The 19,659-nt window shown below is 40.9% G+C and overlaps 1 protein-coding gene across 1 annotated transcript; it reads left to right on the top strand.

Annotated features, from left to right (window-relative positions):
- Nucleotides 1-3,115: 3,115 nt before the first annotated feature.
- Nucleotides 3,116-19,629, top strand: LOC146978682 (neurocalcin-delta B). Its single transcript, XM_085791540.1, has 4 exons — nucleotides 3,116-3,350; nucleotides 14,512-14,954; nucleotides 16,809-16,914; nucleotides 17,357-19,629. Exons 2-4 carry the CDS (start codon nucleotides 14,577-14,579, stop codon nucleotides 17,449-17,451), a joined length of 579 nt encoding a protein of 192 aa, XP_085647666.1. The 5' UTR covers nucleotides 3,116-3,350; nucleotides 14,512-14,576; the 3' UTR covers nucleotides 17,452-19,629.
- Nucleotides 19,630-19,659: the final 30 nt, after the last annotated feature.

Genomic DNA, 19,659 nt, shown 5'->3' with positions numbered 1-19,659 from the left:
GTTAAGTCACAGGTCGACTCAGTGGAGCTGGACGTTTTCACCTGCTCCTCTCTGTTGTCCCCTGACCTCGGCTTTGTCTCTGGATACAGAGAAATAAAAACGTAACATCTACATATCAAGCCACACGTGCACAGGTTCATAATATCATACTGATAAGTGATCTGGCCCACACTCAGAAGAGAAAACTTGATGTTAGAAAAACAGAAAGGTGGTTCAGCAGTGAACATAAACACCATGATTGATTCTTACTGGTGAATTTCACACCTTGGTGATAATTTGCATCGCTCTCCGTGTAACATTCAATGCCCTTCTCTCAATAACATCCCAATCCTCAACCAGGGAGCTTTGCTCACCTCCAAACTTTTGGCCACACTCCTTGGCAGGTTGAGGTTCAGAGCTGCACAAGGTTAGCCATGTCTGATTAGGTAACAGATAATCAGCAAGAAGAGGCTGTTGGTCCCGTATGCTGCATGCAGCTCTTTGGCCTCTCCTTCCACCACCAGCTACTTAGCTGCGTCCCTAAAGCCGCTGTTACCTAATGACAGAGCCCGTGTAGAAGCCATGGGCCGGCTGATTTAGAAGGTGGCTCTCCAGTTCAAAGCCTCTTGGCATTTGAGCTGTGGCAGACCAGGCCTCACTGGTATGTGTGTGTGTGTGTGTGTGTGTGTGTGTGTGTGTGTGTGTGTGTGTGTGTGTGTGTGTGTTTGTGGGAATGGGTGCGGAGCTGGCGATGGCTCTTCAGTGGACAGCCAGTCAGATCAATGTTATGCAAACCTATTAGTCAGAGGTTGCAGTGCAGGCTTCACACACAGTACTCGGGGACTCTCCCTCAGGGTCAAACTCACTGATGAGCTCTCACTTCTGTTAAGAGTGAATAACAATGTTGTCTGCTGGTTAAAGGCCAACGACAGAGAACTGCAGCTTCACACTATGCAACAGTGGCAATGAATCACTCATCCTGACACTCCACTGAAACAGATGCCATTGCATTTTGTCAGCACTGGAAGCGCCAGTGCCGCCTGTTGCACCTCATCACACTCAAATGTTTGTTTAATTGTTGGTATTTAATTTATTGATGTTGCATTTTTAGATATAATAGTGGGATAGAGCTTTTTTGGGGGCTTTCAGTGCCTATACATGCGCACCTTCTATATCAATTTAATCTGATTATTTTTTGCACCTGATGGATCCAATGTATTTAATCGATGTGCCATCTATTGTGATTGTGACTTTTTTTTCAAAAATGATGAATATTCTTTAAATACTCATCATGGGAACATTTGTTGAACACTTGTTTATCTATTTATCTGTATTCATGTGTTTATTGTTTTTCTATCAACCTGCTCATTCCTCAGTTCCCTACCTTTTATTTCCCAACAACAGCCTCAGATTGTATTGAATCTTATTGATGTGTATGTCTTTTGTGTTGCCTCACCTGAGCTGTATCCCTGGCTTGATTATGGGGTGGGACCAATAACTTATGAGCACGGTGTCTCCTTTGTACTTTATCCTGACGAAGATCTATGTGATCGAAACGTTGATCTTATAGCCTACAATAAACATTTGAGGAGCCACAATAGTGTGCCGACTTCACCCTTTTTCAAAAAGCATTTGTAGATATACACATAGAATAACATAGCGTGTACTTAAAAAAAATTCATCCAAATTCGATTTTATTGCTGCATTCATAACCACTGTTGCATATAGAGATCATACTCATTGTAAATGTTGAAGATGCATTTCTCCATTTCACAGTTCTCAGTGTAGCTACATCAGTGTCCACTCTTAGAATATTATGTATCATATGCACCCTTGCTGAGATACAGATATAATTAATTTCAATTAACATTATGAACCATTCATTTGGACATATGCAATAGTGTGAAAAGAGCCGCGACAAAATTAAATGTTAGCTGTTTTATATTTGCTTCATGAATGTAATGAATCACTGGACTATCCATCAGCATGTCTAGGATTTTGCTGACTCAACAGGACGGAGGGCTTCAAGGCCATTAAGAAAATGCTCCCTGGGACATTGGCTAAATAAGCCCTGTGGCTTTGACTTCCACTAATCACCTTAGGCAAAGCATGGCTCCCAATGTGCCTGCATGGGAACACCTGTACTGGGCTGCAGCATATGCATGGTGGCTATCATCATCATCATAATCTCATCATCTCGATGCAATACTCAGAAGTTTGTAAGCTTATTTACATGGTCATTCCAGCCGAAAATATCAAGCGGAGACAATGCAAAAGAGTACAAAAAAAGTTGTCATTTTTTTCAAAGGATTTAAAATTACTCTAAGTCTACAGGACAAGACAGATAAAACAAAATATATGTAAACCTATGGTCAATATATGTAAAGCTATGGTTGGAAAATGCATTTGCATGAAAAAACATTTGCATTACATTGCATTATTTATAGAAGACATGAATGCTAAGGACATGCACCGCAAGGCTGCACAAACAAGTTATAAATGTTATTTTCTTTACCCTGCTTTTGAAACATATGAAATGCTGCTATAAGGGCTTATCGGCAATACATGTTCATTTAACTATATAAAACTTGGTAATAAAACAGGCTACAGAAAATGACTGACTGTGAGATGGTGGAAGAGACCAGAAAAAGCAACTGGACTTGGAGTCAAGAGGATGTTACGCAAATTAGGCAAATAACTTTTTTTTTTTAAGGCAAAAAACAAACAAACAAAAAAAAACACTGTTGATTGTCCCTGGTATACATTTGATGGGATAACAACAGAGCAAAGGAGGTAAATAGACATAGTGCACAGAAAATGAGAAAAAAAGAGGAAGGTAGGAAAACAAGGGAAAAAAGTAATAAAGCTCTCTACACTTACTACACTGCCACTGTTCACTATTACATACATTTTAAACACTCATGCCCATGTTACATCCATGTTTTGGTGACTTTATTTTACTAGAAAACAAACTTCCATGATCATTTCTTTCTTTCTTTCTTTTTTTTTTTTACACACTAATCGCCATTCAAGCTCTGAGTTCTTGTTGCCAGGACAACGCGGCTTCCCATTGGTCGCCGCGCCACCACGTGACGCCCCGCCTTGACGTCACGGCGAGAGGCTGCAGGGCTAAGCGGAGTGTGTGCAGCTGCTCAGGGAAAAAAGCCTGCTGGAGTTTGAACCGAGAGCAGCCGGCAAACTCCTGCTCCTGTGAGCCTCCTGCAACCTGTTGCCCCGCTCTCTGAAACTTTTTGTCCTTGTTTTACCGTCAACCTCCCGGTGCCACGAGGTCTAATGGACTATTAATAAGGAGACTTTTTAACAGGCCCCTCCACAACAGCAACCAGCAGCAACTTTACAGTAAAAGCGAGGTAAGTTGTCGCTAACGTGCCTGTTCTGTTGTGCTCCCTCCTTCGCAGTTTGTCCGCTTCCTGTTACTTTTTTTTCTCTCCTTCCATGCAGCTCAGGTGAGTTGAGTTTACAGGTTGAAGCTGTCGGGACGATTACCAACTATCCGCTTGAGTTGAATAACATAAAACAAACTGTATTTTTTTTTTTTTACACTGTTTCCCCTTCACAAGTTTGCAGTCCGCAGCGGCATTTACAAGATGCTAGCAGCGGATAAAGCTTTACCCACATTTCTAATCGGATGAAGCTGCTTCTTCTGCCTCAGTCTGTCCTGAATGAACCCTCTGGAGAGGAGCTTTTGTTGTCTTCACTCTCTCCATGTTTAATTGTAGCATGAGTGAGAACAGGAAGTGAAAAAGGATTCCTGAGGCAGGGGATCTCATTTCAGCAAATACACATCAGTCAGTCACTGGAGAGGAAGTAGACCGCTGCTGCTTTACCTTGACGAATGAGTGCAAGTGTTTGGTTTTCTGTGAATCGATGTGCATGGTTGATAATCTGTGTCATTATCCAGATTGTGGACAGTGACAATGAATGCACAGGTGTGTTTTATTTATTTAATTACAGAGTGCAAACATTACATGTTATTGTTATTGGATAGTTCTCAGAAATGTAGAAGTAGCCTAAAGGATTTGGGAGGAAAGTGAAAGGAGCATTTGACATTTTTCAAACAACTGCTTGTTTGTAGCGCTGCAGTTTTTTTTGCAATTACAAATACATATGAGAAAATAATGAGAAATAAAATATTGACTCCAAATTTACATCCTCAAACATTTAATTAGACTAGCAAATAATAATTGATTTTCAGTGTGACAGAAAATGTAATTACACAATGGTAATATAAAGGATCCACCACAATTTCCCTGAACCAAAGATGAGGTAATTAAGTTGTTTAACTTGAATTTTAATGCAATATTTAACAATGAGCTTCTATTGGTCAATTCATCAGGCAGCCTATCAACCCAAAACATTTAACAAGAACTATTTCAGTAGTTGACAAATTTAGTTCATTCAGTTAATTAAAGATTAACAATACAAAACATGAACTTTTTCAGCTTTTAGCAGCGTCTAGTCACATATTGTGGCATGTGGCATGTTATCAACTCAAGGAATCAGTAATTAGAGTGGTTGTTTTTTTTTAACCTTAAATTAAATTGCTTCATCATTCGACCATGTTGAGTCCAGGTTTCCACCAGACGAGCAGCTAAAGTCGGACTGAGGATTAAACAGACTGAGGACATGATTGCTGCTTCTTAAAGTGGCTGGTAGAATTAAGGGGCCTCGCTCACTCGTCCCCCCTGTGCATATTTACTTTCTCAGCTGGTGGCGGCTTGTGGTTAATTGAATGTCATTGGTGTGGTTTGATGTGGGATGTAAACAGGAACCTGTCACGGAGGAATTTCCTCTGGTGGTCGCAGTGAAGTGTCGAAGAGGTGACGAGGGAGAGGGTGAAGGTGTGGAAAGACAGAAGGGGGGGGGGAATAGATGTTTGGCGCAGGGAGAAGCGAGTTCACTGATCCAGATGATAAAATTTAGACCTAGGAAAGAAGAGGACAGAGGAAACAGACACACAGACTCTGAAGTAAACATTGTTTTTTGCTGCGTTTGATTCTCAGTGATGACAAGAAATGACGTTCAATGCTGTCCGTCCAAATACGACATGGCAAGAAAACTCTTAAGACCCGAGGAGGTGCTTACACATGGGTGGAGTCATGATAATAGCCCCCTTAGTGTCAAAACCATCCCTCCAAACATTTCAAGATGCTGAATGCTTACAAATGTTGGCTAAATTTGAACAGATGATCTATTTTCGTTGGTGTGGGTGTCTTGTGGGTTTGTTCTGGGCCAGACCGACCACACTGGCAGCATCCTCTCTGTAGTTAGGCTCGTCTGGGCAGCTGCCGGTTTTCTCTTTTGAATAGAATTAGACCCTTTTAAGAGGAAGCAGACGGGGGGGGAGAAAGTGATCGGGAGAGAGCGAGGATGAGTGGAAGATTCAGCTAAAGGAGGAAAAGATCAAGAGGGAGCTTCAAAGATGAAGAAGAGAAAACTGCTTCTAGCCTCTCGCAGATATTTTTTTGATAGAAAGCAGCGTTTCTTGTGTGTTGTGCAGCAGTTATGTATCACTGACAGAGACTGGTGGGAGTTGTTTAGTCATCAGACAGATTGACATTTCCATCTCTGCAGGCTTTGTCTTTACAACGGGCCGTTTCACATTTCGATGGTCGGTGCAAAGCAAACAGCACTCGTCTCGTGCACTGACTCGGTGACGATTTGCTGTGAGACAGTTTCTTTTTGTCCAATCCTGACTCTGCCTGCCTCCTCACAGTCGTTGTCAGTGACACTTTTTATCTTGTTCTCGTTCGTTCCCTCATAATGGCCTCTCTGTCATGATTGTGGTTTTCTGCAGCGCCTTGACGCACGAATCTTTCCAGCTGACAATGGGAGCTCGTGTGTGCCGCATTATGATGAAGTTGCTGCCTCAGGTTTCTCAAAGAGAGGATGGATGGGATTTTGAGGAACATTTTTTTTTTTTTTTTTTAGAAAAGGAAGAAATCACCTAAGACACTGTCAAACAGAGAAATCATTTGCAATCTGTGTTATAAGCTCACACTTCACTCCCATCACATTTATAGACTGCTGAACAAAAACTTCTCTGAGCAGAACTGACAGTTTCATTGGAGCACTCATCAATATTCAGATTTCACTCATGACTCCTGAATTGGCAGATAGACACAGGAATAAAGACACTATTACGATATACTATATAATATAAGACAAAGATTAGAAAGTGTAAGGGGAAGTTATGGCTATTTTTAGAGCTGTAGCTATGCACTTTTTGTTTTTAAGAGTGACACAGCTTTCAGCCTTGGTTTGATTTGAAACTGTCGACGCTATAGAGGAAGCTGTGAAACTGGAACCAGTTCAACTTGCCAATCATTTTCTCAATTAGTTTGTTTAGTCATGAAATGTAAAATTAAAAAAAGTAAAAATTATTTACGAATTAGTCAAACAATCCAGACCCCAAAATATTAAATCCTCCTTTGAGACAGAGAGTTTCACATTTTTGCTAAAAAAACCCAAAACAAAACACTTGATTGACCAACTGATTATCAAAATAGCTGATGAACTCATTGATAAGTGGTTACAACTCTAAACTGGATGTAAACTGGATGTTAGAAGAGTAAGAAAGTACAATTTGGCTTATTGCTGTTAAACCTGAACATTTTCTTTCCATTATTTTGCAATTAGATGCAATTTTAGACTTGGTATCACTTTTTACTTTTAGGTGTTGCACAATCTTATTTTTTACTTTTACCTCACTTTAGGAAACCTGTTCGCCAGGATATATTAATAATTTGTCGTCATAAATTGCCCTTTAACCTTCTTTTAGTGACTGACTGCCCAATAATAGTTTTGCCTGACAGCAACAGAATAAAAAACCTCCAGCTGAAGATGTTGGTCCAACAGGGAACCAAGTCCTGACCTTACACAAAATAACCCGGCAGATAGGGTTGCAGCCAGATATTCAAGAAGCTGCTTAAGCACGCTACAGTGAACAGCCATACATGTAACGTGAGCGCGGGTTGCTCCCACAGCTATGCCACGCTGCAACTGTGTTCGATGGAGGCGATCACATGTCTGCCAATCAGACCTGCGATTGCGACCGAGCTGTGGTCAGAAGAAGTTATGTGTGTGGCGTGACGAGGTGAGAGAGCAGGTCGCCGGTTTTAGACCTTGTAAAATATGAGCCAAAACGAAACAAGCGTCACCAGTGCAGTTCAGACGGGTCGAGACTCATTTTACTGCGTTTTTAGTTTCTCTTTTTTGCATCTTTTGTGTGTTTTTAACACATGAGGCTCATACTGTATGAGCGAACAAAACTAAGGAGCACTTTCAGTTAGAAGTGTCTTTGATGTGTTGATGTTCACTGTGACTGTAGCTGCAGTTTTCAGTTGCTCACATCATGCAGCGGTAGTAGATGAAATCTATGTTTGAGGGAAAATAAGCTGAAAGTCTTCAACAAGCTACAGGATCTCATCTCACCAGTGTTTGTTGAGAGTCTTATTTGTCTGTACTTCAATGCACTTGAATGACACTGATGTTGATCTTTTGAATAAAAAGGCTAAAGGTTACGTCTTTGTAGTCTTACAAGGCTGCGCTGCTTTGGCTTGATGATTCATTTTCATGCACCAAATGTCAGTCCAGTTCATCATCCACAACAAAATAAAGTGACAGTGAGTATAGAATTGGCTTAAGACAGGAAATGAGTTTGCAGGCCTCCCAGCTGCTTGAACCTAGTCCAGTGTTTCCCTCTCTTTTCTGGACCAAGAGCCGCTCCGTCCCTCTGATATTCACAAGATGTGGTCAGAAAGTGCGTCACAAAGCCTAAAATAGGTCTATTCAAAATATACCACTCATTACTCAGTGTTGTTTATAGCTGAAATCTGTAACTTTCTGCACATTCTTGACAAGGGGTACTTGAAAAGACATTTGAATTACCGGAAAACTTCATCAGGAGTCGTACCTTTTACGTCACCGTAGGTAATTATTGTGTGTAAATGGCTCTCTGCCTGAATGAACATGTACTCAACCTGCCAGGTAACATCTATTAAGATTGATTGCCTAAGTCATAAAAGTAACTATCTGATGTAGCCTTAACACAAGTCTTTACACACTAATACAGACTTCTGCCACTTTTTCTGTGATGGCTTTGATTTTGAACAATCTTTATTGGCATTAACAGGTCAGTAAGAAAGACAGCAAAATCATCTATGATAAACAAGTAAACTATGGTTTAATGTTGATCTGAATACGCATTGGAGATTGTAGTATTGTCAGTTACGTCAACATAAAACCGGTTTACGTTGCATCAGATGTTGTTGACAGTTGTTGGACCGTGGTGATGGAAAAACAACTCTGACGTCTTGCAGTGATAGCAACGTGATATTACTGATATAGATTACTTGCTAAGATAGTCGAGAAGAAAGAGGGATGCTGTGAGGTTTTGTGTTTTTGTTTTTTGTTTATTTGAGGTGCTCAGAATCACATCTCTGTGTGTGGTGCACTCTGAAATCAAAAACGCTGCACAATTTAAGCTGCAGCCTCTGTCAGATCTGAGCTGGGGGAAATTGTGAATCCATTTTTTTTTTAAAAATATCTTATCACAGACCAAATGAAACGTGAATTTTTAATTTTGACCTGAAGGTGAATATCAGATTGCATATCCTGTCGGTCTCATCAGTGTTTGCCTGTTTGGTGGAGAGTAGCCGCCCTCAGCTCTTGCAGTCTGGTCACAGATGGATCATATTGCATTATGAATGTATCGTTGGTTCATCATCAGCTCACTGTCTGTGATGGAGGCCCTCTCAGTCTTTGTGCGGCGCTCTGCCAGCTCACTCTCGCTGTTCTTGGATTATCTGTGGAGCTCCCGGGTTAAGATTTACCTGCAGGATATAAATGGAGAGACCTCTGTCTGTTATGTAAGGCGGCAACAAGATGTTCTGGGATGGAAGTCGTGTGGAGGAGGCCTCTGACTTTACGACTGCGGCACAGGAGAGTTCAAGTACAGAAATACTGTGGGACTTTGTCTTCTTCACTTGCTGCGTGTCAGTCGTACTAAACTAGTAAATAGACAGTGTCAATGTCAGTGAACACACACTGCTTGAATACTCACTAACATGAACCTGCAGCATTGATTATTGATCAGTGTTTAAACTTACAATCAAATTGTGTGCTTAAACAAACAATTTTCTCGAAAAAGTGATTGATCGTTTAGTCCATAAAATGTCAATATGTCAAAACCTCACAATATATAATATAAATGTTAGTAATTTATTGATTAATTTGTTAATTAATAGTTTAAACTTCATTTGAAATACTTAACTATTATATTAGGAAACTTTTCAGCCTCGGTGGTCACAGGCTTACATATTTTATCGGATAAAATATTCACCCAAAGTACAATATTGGAAAACTTTTGTTATTGTGTTGGCACTAATGTGAACATTCCCAAACATTACCCATCATGCTTTTCTGCATTTGTTTTTCACCGACATGAAAATGAGATCGCCTCATCAGCAGTTGTTAAGAGCTTCTCTCTTTTTGATCCTTCATCTCCTGACTGTTGTCTTGTTGTTGTTTTGTTGTTGTCGTCTTGTGCTCGATCCCGATGTGCTGCAGCAGCAGCGGTTGATGTTGTTTGTTCAGGGCTGTGAGGGGTTAAATCCGTCTGAGACCATCTTCCCTCCTAAAGGGCTCAAACACCGAAAGTGCACGATGATTATGTGATTATGTGTGTCCTGCCCGTGTTGTTAGAAACTGAAAGTGACGGCCTGTTCTCCGCCGGTTAAAACCCGGGCTGAGGTCACCACCGTCTCTATCTGAGGCCGCGCTCTCCTCTCCGGAGGTTAAACCAGCGTTCACTCACTTGTTTCTTGACCTTACGAGCTGGTCGAGGTAGAAAGTCGTCTTGAACCACGTGATCTGTCCCCTCGTCAAAGCCTGGGTTATGTAACAGAGCCGTCACAGGTCTGCCAGCAGCAGCAGCAGCAGGTAAGAGCCTTAGTGGTTAATTGTAGGCAGTGATCTCAGGAGAGCCAGAAATAGCAGAGTTCCTAAGATGACTGGTTGAAGGGATGTTCGGTGGAGGTCTGAACTCTCATCCCATCACTTCTTCTTTTAATATACACTCAGAAACTGCAGCCGGGAGGGACAGGAACTAACTGGGCCTGGTGGTGGTGTGGGGCATTAGTGAGCCAATTAAATCTCATTAATATTTCACTCACTTTACTCCGTTATCACCAGTGGATGGAGCACCGGAGGAGCTGAGGACTGAACACCGTCCAAGCTTTAGTCTTCAGTTACATTAAATTTTGATTTTAAATGAATCCAAAAATATTAAAACATTTAAGGGGTTACTTCAGGTTATTGTCCATGGAGGTCGTTAAAAAAGCCAGTTAAATAGAAATAGAAACACCACCACTCAGCATTCATAATACTTTGAAAACATTCAGTAAATGGTTTATAACACTACAATGTGGTTTTAAGTTGCTATAGCCTAAATGTTTATTAATGTTTTTCAACAACTATACCTGTCTGATGTACACATAGGAATATAAAGATGTATATTAAAACAGTTGTAATGGTGAAGAACATGTCTTCACAGGAGAAGTTATAAATATACCTGCTTAAAGCTGCATTATAGTGTGTTTTCAACCATAAAAATGAATTATTATCACATTTATCAACACAAATGCCAAACATTACTTAATTCCAGCTGCTAAAAATGTGACTGTGATTTGCTGCTTTTAAACAATTGGGCAAGAAAGAAGAAGTAATTATAAGATGTCACCTTGTTTTTTTTCTCTGTCTATTTTTTGACATTTTATAGACTAAACATTTGGAAGAAAAATCTGCATCAGATCAATGTAAACTTGCTTAAATATTTACTCAATATGTCCTGTAGCTCATGTTGTGTTGTTGCTGTGAAGCTATTGAGACCAACACTAATCAATGCCCCCCCCCCCCCCTCTTTTAGAGTAACGTAGAGAGAGAAACATTTAATTTGGCTCTGTCGCAGCTAAAAGCAAAACAGTTTAACAAGCCGCCACTCTCTGCACAAATTGTTTTTTTTAAAATGTAAAGTAATATGTTTTCTTGCCTTCTAGTTGCCAAAATAAACAAGAGGCGACGATGGTCAGTTGTCATGGCAACGTGGCCTCGGTAATCATGGAGACGCTCCACAATCCATTAAGCACTTAAAGTGCAGATTGCAGAGTATGTGACAGACCAGTCACCGAACGCCACACAAAGAGTGGCTTTCTGAATGAAATGAGTGAAGGTTGCCAGGATGACATGGGCTGGTTGATTGGCTTAATTCAACTGGAGAAATGGTGGTTTTGTTGTTTTTCATATACACATGTCGTCTATCTATGGGGAAGTCACGTGACTGATTAGCAGGGAGGCTGTGAGGGAAGTAGAAACCTCCGACACCGTCCTAATGAAGGCAGGGTGGCTGCAAACAAGTTGTCAGACGAGGAAAGTTGGAGAAATAAACTCTAGGGAAAGTTCAGAGGTGCTGTGAAGTGCAAAAATATGAGGCCAGAGTAAACGACAAGAATATGAAGAGGTGGGAAAAGCATAGAAAAATAAGGAAGGGAATAAATAAATCAGTGTGTGTGACATTACACCCAGCGCTTAACATGTAAGAACATAAAACGTTAATGGAGAATTAGATACCAGTAGGCTACTAATAATACTACAGCTATTGCTACAACTAATGATAATAATGTTCAATTTCAGTGCAGTGAAACACTTTAAACACTTTATTTTTCTACACCTTATTCTTGTTTAAAAATCATTCACATTATATGAAAGTCAGTCATGGAGAGCATAATGAAATGTAATGAAAAATTTGGGTGCACCTAAATTTTGGGCTGGTGCACCCCCCCCCAAAAAAAGGTTAGGCGCACCAGTGCAACCAATGCAGAAAGTCAGTCTGGAGCTCTGCTGTGAAATACAAACACTAAATAGATTTTTATTACATTTGTTAGTGCACATAACGCTGTGTGTTCTTTATACTATGAGAGTTTCAATTATATTGTCTTGTGTACAGTATCACCAGATTCTTGTCAATACTCGGCTCAGCTTCAACAGTATCACAGTGTGATGTTATTTGTTACATCGGAGCAAAAACAGTCTTTTAGGTACAACACAGTGAGTCTAACGGTTCAGTGGTAAATTAACGGTACACATTAAATCCATGTATAACATGACAAAACACACTCCAGCCTCTTCACCATCCCTCCACCCCCGTCTATCAAAACATCAGGTGCCTCTCTGTCTGCGTTGAGCCCAGACTGACTCCCAGTCAGCCGCCCGCTGCGTAGCTGCTCGTTTGTTTCGTCCCTGGAGCGATGAGCGAGTAAAACAGGTGTTAAATCTCCTCTTCACGCTGCTCTCGCCGTCAACGCCGGCATTAAAGTGAACTATAGGTAACAGCAGGGAACTCATTAGAGGTGGCTGCTGCGTTGCTCGAGCTCATTGTTTACCCTGAGTTAATTAAAGGATTATAGTTGGCTGTTTATGGAACAAGTGCGTGTGTGTGAGTGGAGAACATGCGGACGAGGACGGAGCCCGGGCAGATAGCAGTTAACACGTCTAATGAAAATGCAGCAGGCAATTTAAATCCGACTGGACCCACTTCCTTTGCAAATATTTGTGCACAGTTTCACTTAAAATGCCAGCGTTGCCAGATAAATTGGTTTGTAATAGTCTTGTTTCCATTACCCTCTGCTTGTGTGTTGCACGACGTGTAGTTTTTTGACAGTTTTATTTAAGTGTTGACACAGCAGCAGCAGCAACAGCACTTTTCATTAATGCTAAATTCATTTTTCATTAGCAAAGACCTATTTGTGCTGAAGCTTTTCCAGGGGAGCAAACAGGACATGGCTCCTTTCTGAGTCGGCCTTGGATCATCGAAATGAGTGAATGGGATGAAGAACTGTCTACAATTTTGCATAGTCTTGTTGTTTAAACAGGAATGTAAATATGTGCGAGAGTGAGGATCAGTAAATAGATAATGATCCTGAGAAACCTTTACAGAATGGGTCAGGCTCAATTTAGGTGTAGATGTTTGTTTGTTTCAGTATATTTTATGAACTACCCCATTGCACATTTTGGCTCTAAGGTCTTTAAACAAAGTAAGAGAAACTGCAGACGTTGACTGGAAACTCCGAGGCGATGGATCGTTACGTTCCTTCCTGGAACGGGCTACCTGTGCTGTAATTTGCTGTGGCCTGACCTGACATAGCTGATTTTATCTGCCATTATCCTCGGCTAAGCTTAGAACAGCTTCCCTCTTGTCTTCGGCCAGGACAGCTCAGCAGCAGCGAGCGGTCCGACAGGGGGAAAAGTGCAAAGTACATTAGCTGCAGGGTTAGATGATGAAGTGCATCCTCTGTTGAGCGTCGAGACTCCGTGATCACACTGGGTTACAGAGGAATGTGACTCTTGTCAGACACGGCTCAGTGGCGTCACTTCAGTCAAATTGGACTTGAGATTTTCAGCGACGCAGGCCGCCTGCAGATTTTGTTTTGAAATGCGTCACCAAACGAGGTCAATAAACTATCTCGGCTATTAATACGGAGGATGTGGATGTGTGTATCGAGGCATCAGAGTTCCTGCAGGAAGTGGAAGCTGCATCTGCAGAGACGTGAGCACAGCTGAGCTGGTACGCTTTTTGGGGTTATCAACTGTCTGTGTGTGTGTGTGTCTGTGTGTGTGTGTGTGTGTGTGGGTGAATGGGTGTGGTTGTCGTGCGTCTGGCAGCTTTGCACCTTGACAACATTTGGTGGTCTCATTCTGCACGTGCATAGTAGAATCAGCTTGGCTCTTGCATCTGCACAACACCACACTGCCTTTCTGCTTTTCCTTTATCTGCTGCTTTTCGCGATAACAGTTATTTGCAGTTGTCATGAAACAGAAACAAACAAAATGAAAAAGATAAGACCAGAATGGATTAAAATGACTCCAGTTAATGAGCTCCAAAAATAAGAAAAAAACATGAACAACGTGGCAGCTGAAAATATAAATGAACTAATCCAGATCATTCAGATAAAAAGATCTAAAGTAAACTAAACCGATACCCTCCCATCCTGCAGGAGCTGTCACATTGATTTCTAAAAGGCGTAAGTCATTTTCTAATTCAAGGTGCTCAGGACAAACTCAGTGACGGCTCTGTCTGCGAGAACACTTTATAAAGTCGGTCCACTCCCATCTCATTAGTCTCACAGGTCATTTTGAAGCAGAGGAGGTAAGACGATAGCTCCTGAAGCTTTTTGTCTATGTATGGTATTTACTATGTGAAATATAACTCCTTTTTATCTCATACAGGTTCATGTTCAAATGTGTATTTTTTTTGTTTTTTATTGTCGTTGGAGTCTGTGAGATTGAACTGTGTTGGTGTTTTATGAAAGGTTTGTTATATGAACAGGAGAGTTAATTCGATTACTTTATGTTTAATGTGGGTTGGTACTTTTTGTGTAAAAAAAAAAAAAAGGGCTGAGGTCATTGTGGATGATTACTAACGACCTTTTGTCTGTCTCTCCTTTCCGTCCTCAGCAGTCAGTCCTAACGCGCCGGCGCCCTCACACACACCAGCCACAGCCTCAACACAAGCAGCGACCATGGGCAAACAGAACAGCAAGCTCCGTCCCGACGTCATGCAGGACCTGATGGACAACACGGACTTCACCGAGCACGAGATCACCGAGTGGTACAAGGGCTTCCTGCGGGACTGCCCCAGCGGCGCCCTCTCCATGGAGGAGTTCAAGAAGATCTACGCCAACTTCTTCCCGTACGGAGACGCGTCCAAGTTCGCCGAGCACGTCTTCCGCACGTTCGACGCCAACGGGGACGGGACCATAGACTTCAGGGAGTTCATCATCGCCCTCAGCGTGACCTCGCGCGGCCGACTGGACCAGAAGCTGAAGTGGGCGTTCAGCATGTACGACCTGGACGGGAACGGATACATCAGCAAGGCGGAGATGCTGGAGATTGTATCGGTGGGTCACTCTCTGCTGTGGCGATCTGTTGCTCTCCTCCATTCATTCATTCATTTATTTATTTCCCTCCATCCCTCCGTCTCTCATCCCTTCAGACTCTCTGTCTCTCTGGCTTTGCATAGCCCTCGCTATGCCGTCATGGTAACATCATCCTACCCAGTAGTTAAACTGCTCCCGTTACAGCTGCTACATCATATATCCTTCTGCCGTCTGTGTTGTGCACCGTTGGGCTGCACCACAGCGGGGGGAAACCAGCTGCTGTGTAATTTTAGAAACCAGCAGCAGCAGCAGCTCCTCTCGGGTCCTGAGATGTAGCTAAATAAGCCGCGGCGGTGGTGTATTTCTAGCAGGGAGCGGCCCCCCTCTGATGCTCAGACCTCTGTCAGATACAAACGCACCACGACGCAACTCCGAGTCCTCACACATGTTGTTGTTACATCACACATCGCGCTACTAAATCGAGCCGAGTGTCAAAGAATGTGTGAAGCCATTCTGCAAGTCACTGGTCCACATTTTAAAATGTGTGTGTAAAGTGAGTTGGTGTGTTAATGTGTTTATTATGTCCCAATGCATTTATAAAAAAATATCCATCAGCCTATTATAGAGCAGCATCTAATGACAGACTCACCTAGTTATTATGCTTTATATAAAAACACTAACAGTGGATATAGTTGTACATTTACTCAGAATACAATACTGTTTTTCTTGATACATTTATTTCTTTATGAATTCATTTAATATACCTATTTATTATTTTATCATTCATAGTTTGTGTAAAATAAGTACCAAAATAACAATAGCGTCACTTTTTTCCCCCACATTAACACTGATAAATTGAGTTTATATACAGGAATGTATGTATTAAAGTAATTAGTCAAGAGCTGCTCACTTTTCATTTATTGTTATAAGTAATTAAATACCTTAAATGTTGTGGCTATGGCTGATCACCTAATTAATAACAAAAAGTTAATCGGTAGCAAACTGTCTGATAATGAAAGTCATTAAAGCCATATATCCAGCTGCTCTGGTGCACAGTCACTGTATTGACAGAGACGTGATTTGAAGGACGTGTCAAAACTGTTATTAGGGGAAGTTGTGCAGCATTTCTGTGGTGAGTGTTTGTTATCGTAGGGACGGAGGCAGAGGACAGAGAGCAGGGGTGGGAGGTGATGATGGTACAGGAGTGACAGAGTAGAAAATGAAAAACAAGTTTTCCTTTAGTGCAGCCGTTTCTCTAAATGTGTTTTTTCACAGCCAGACATAGGGTTGAAATATTGTTCGCAGCAGCAGCAGCAGCAGCAGCATCTATTTGAATCGTATTTGATGTTTTCTCAAGATTGAAAGTAGCTGGGCTTTTTTTAACAATAGATGTTCAAGTCTTTTGAGTTATTGCTGTATTATTGCTAGATTCTTTATTTTGATAAATGGTTTCCTCCATTTCAGCTCCATTGATATGGATCAGGAATATTAACACATGATATTTCAGGAAACCTAAACAGCGAATAAAACTCGGCTCTCTTTACTTGAGTCATTGTCCATTAAAGAGAAAAGAAAAACACTCAAGTACCTCTTTTAAACATTTATACTTCCTGTTCGTTTCTGAGCAAGGAAATCAGGCAGCAGAGCCGAACATAAACGAAAGTAATACTTTATCTCACAGCCTCCCAGAAGAGATTAGTTGGTTGATGGATTATATATATGTTTTTTTTCCCCTGCAGCTAAACAGTTATGTTTCTGCCCTGAATGACCGCTATAAAACATATAAAAGTGCACAAATTGAGAGAAATCTCAGTTCTTGTCAGAGTCCTTTTTGTTTCTGATTTCCCTTTCTCCTCTGTTTTTTCTGTGGTTCAGGCCATTTACAAGATGGTTTCCTCTGTGATGAAGATGCCTGAGGACGAGTCCACACCTGAGAAACGCACAGACAAGATCTTCAGGCAGATGGACACAAATCGAGACGGTGAGAGTTTCTCAGTGCCTCAAACTCTGTCTGCTGCAGTGATTCCCTTTGAAAAAGCTGAAAAAGAAGTTGTAACATAGTGTTGCTTTAAAGCCCAGAGCTGACAGTAATTTAAAGAATATGAATAGAATATGGAGGACAGGAGAAATCGGACAATACTCTATTATAAAATACTGCTTCTGCTGTAACTACAGTTAAATAAACTGGAGGACAGAGCCACCACAACATTCACTGTAGCTGTCTGAAGATGCATAGAAAACCAGACATAAGGTCAATCAATATCTATGAATGAAGGGGAAAAAAAGAAAAATCATTGCTATAAATACAACTTGATTAAACAACATCACTGCCTGGAAGATATCTATTCTGTTCTTTGATTTTACACTGTACACTGCATTGAATAAACATACACTAAACATACACTCTCTCTCTCTGTCTACAGGTAAACTGTCTCTTGAGGAGTTTGTTGAGGGTGCAAAGAGCGACCCCTCCATCGTCCGGCTGCTGCAGTGTGACCCCAGCAGTGCTGGGCAGTAGAAAACTGGACTTTTCCCAACATATTTTGATTTAATTTAACACATTTTCAAAATCTCTCCCAGCTGACCCACCTGAGATGACTGACATATGAGCTGTAGAGGCACATGCACACACGCACACACATATACATATATTTATACACAGATGGATAACACGCAACTTGACATACTACAAATACCAAAGCCGATGCATATATTACCTTACACACACACACATGCACATTCTGTACATGTGCCTCTATGTCTGGTCGAAAGCTGCAGACAACATGGGTCTCATATATGGTACAAATAACTCCATGGACTGAAATCCCATCAAGGACTTGTTAAACACTGAATCAAAGCTGTGCTATCTCTGTCTGAGAGCACAGCCAGCGAGGATAATCCCACAGATTCATGAGGTACGTTGAGCCGAATCCAAGTTCGCTGTTTGTTTTTATTTTATCTTTTATGTTTTTTTTGTTGTTGTTGTTGTTTTTTTTTTCAAAGCATCATTCCTGATTTAAAGGAATCATGCTTGTTATCTCTAACTGATTTGGGTTGTTGTGTGACAACGGACAGATCTTCTCCAAAGTATTACAATCTAACTCCGTGTTGACACTGGATGAAATGAAGAACGTGAGTCTGGGACTACAAGTGTTCACAGCTTGCAGTATGGCTATGTAGACTGGAGATCTGGGAAACGTTTTTTTAATCATAGCAGAACTTTTAGAAGGGATGAACGACTTTGTTTTTAATGTTTGTTGTGGAGGAATGTTACATCAAAACCAAAACTGACTCAGATTTCTGAATGAAGGGGAATATTCTGACTACAGATTATGCAATCTGTTCTTTGAAAGTGACTTTTTATGCCAAGTTTTGTGTCCACACACACACACACACACACACACACACACACACACACACACACACACACATATACAGTATACATCCACACAATAACACACACTCACTCATTTCACTGATATACATGAACTTGACATATGCATATGAAACTGAGCTGTGATTCTCTCTTCAACTATGATTCAACAAATGTATAAGCAAAAAAAGAAACATTAGATGTCATATGAATATATAGTATGTACTTATATATTCTTTTACTCTGTGATAACATTGTGGCGATTCGCTACAATGGAAGAGATTCACTTTAAAAAATTTTGACGTATAAATTATTGGAATGTGATTATTAACATTTTATTTTTCTTTTACTTGACAAATATGATATGAAAGAAAAGTTGTACAGTATATTCACTCATATTTATGCTAGAGATGTTAAAAGAAAAAAAAAGGAGAGGACCACACATATTGCTATGCATCCAGCTTTGAACATTATCTGCTACATTTAGTTTATGTAGCTTCTCTTCCCCTTTTAACCGAGAAAATAGCTTCAGATCTCACTATTTGATCCCCGCTCCACTCCACCACGGCCGACTTCATATCTCCCTGTAAGCGTTGGCAATCATGACGTTTTTCGCATACTGTGCATTAACGGTGTGTAAACAGTCGTACTATACACTTCATCTGCAACGGTAATGAAAATATATGTCTGTGCACCCAATTTCAAATACAACACAGTTGTAACTGTAAGATAAATTGGGTGCTACAGTGACGATGGACAAGACAATTGTCTTTAAGAGTATGACGCACAGAAACAGCCACTTAACTGGCAGAACAAAGCACTGACGTTGGTAACGAGTAAACGCCACATCCACCAAAACTTCACTGTCCACTTCCAGGATTTACTGATAGCGCTTTGCTATTTCCATCCTGTTTGATTTCCACCTGTGTGTCCCTGCTGCTCTGGAAACAACATGAGGTTTGGTCATTTTCACAGGTGGACGAACAAAGACAGTGGGAGGGGTAAAAAAAACAAACAAACAAAACAGTTGTAGTACGGTAAATCCTGTGGGCTTCTGCACATTTCAAGAAGACGATCTGGTACTTCAGCCCCACATTTCACTCCAGTAGCATCGTGTGGTCAAGTGCCAAATGTAGGTGAATAAATACAAGGAAAAAAAAAACACAGTATTGTATCCATTTATACTGTACAGTTGTTACCTGTTGAACAAAAGAACTTTGTCACTGTATCATTTTGTAGATTTTGTATTGTTAACTTGCATTATGTGTTCTGTGTAGGATGTCCATTTTGTTAATCTAATAAAGGCAAAATGGGGAAGTGGTGTTTCATTATTATAAAGGCATAATGTGGCAT

This window comes from Trachurus japonicus, chromosome 11 (assembly GCF_045865225.1).
Source record: "Trachurus japonicus isolate A0001 chromosome 11, Traja_1.0".
Lineage (NCBI taxonomy): Eukaryota > Metazoa > Chordata > Actinopteri > Carangiformes > Carangidae > Trachurus > Trachurus japonicus.
The sequence above is the reverse complement of the archived record's forward strand: the minus strand, read 5'-3'. Positions and strand labels throughout refer to the sequence as shown.

Bases quoted from the DNA above. Each gene is read 5' to 3' on its own strand.
- LOC146978682 (XM_085791540.1), top strand. From the start codon at position 14,577: ATGGGCAAACAGAACAGCAAGCTCCGTCCCGACGTCATGCAGGACCTG. The intron at 14,955-16,808 runs GTGGGTCACTCT...TCTGTGGTTCAG, and splicing joins AGATGCTGGAGATTGTATCG to GCCATTTACAAGATGGTTTC. The intron at 16,915-17,356 runs GTGAGAGTTTCT...CTCTGTCTACAG, and splicing joins GATGGACACAAATCGAGACG to GTAAACTGTCTCTTGAGGAG.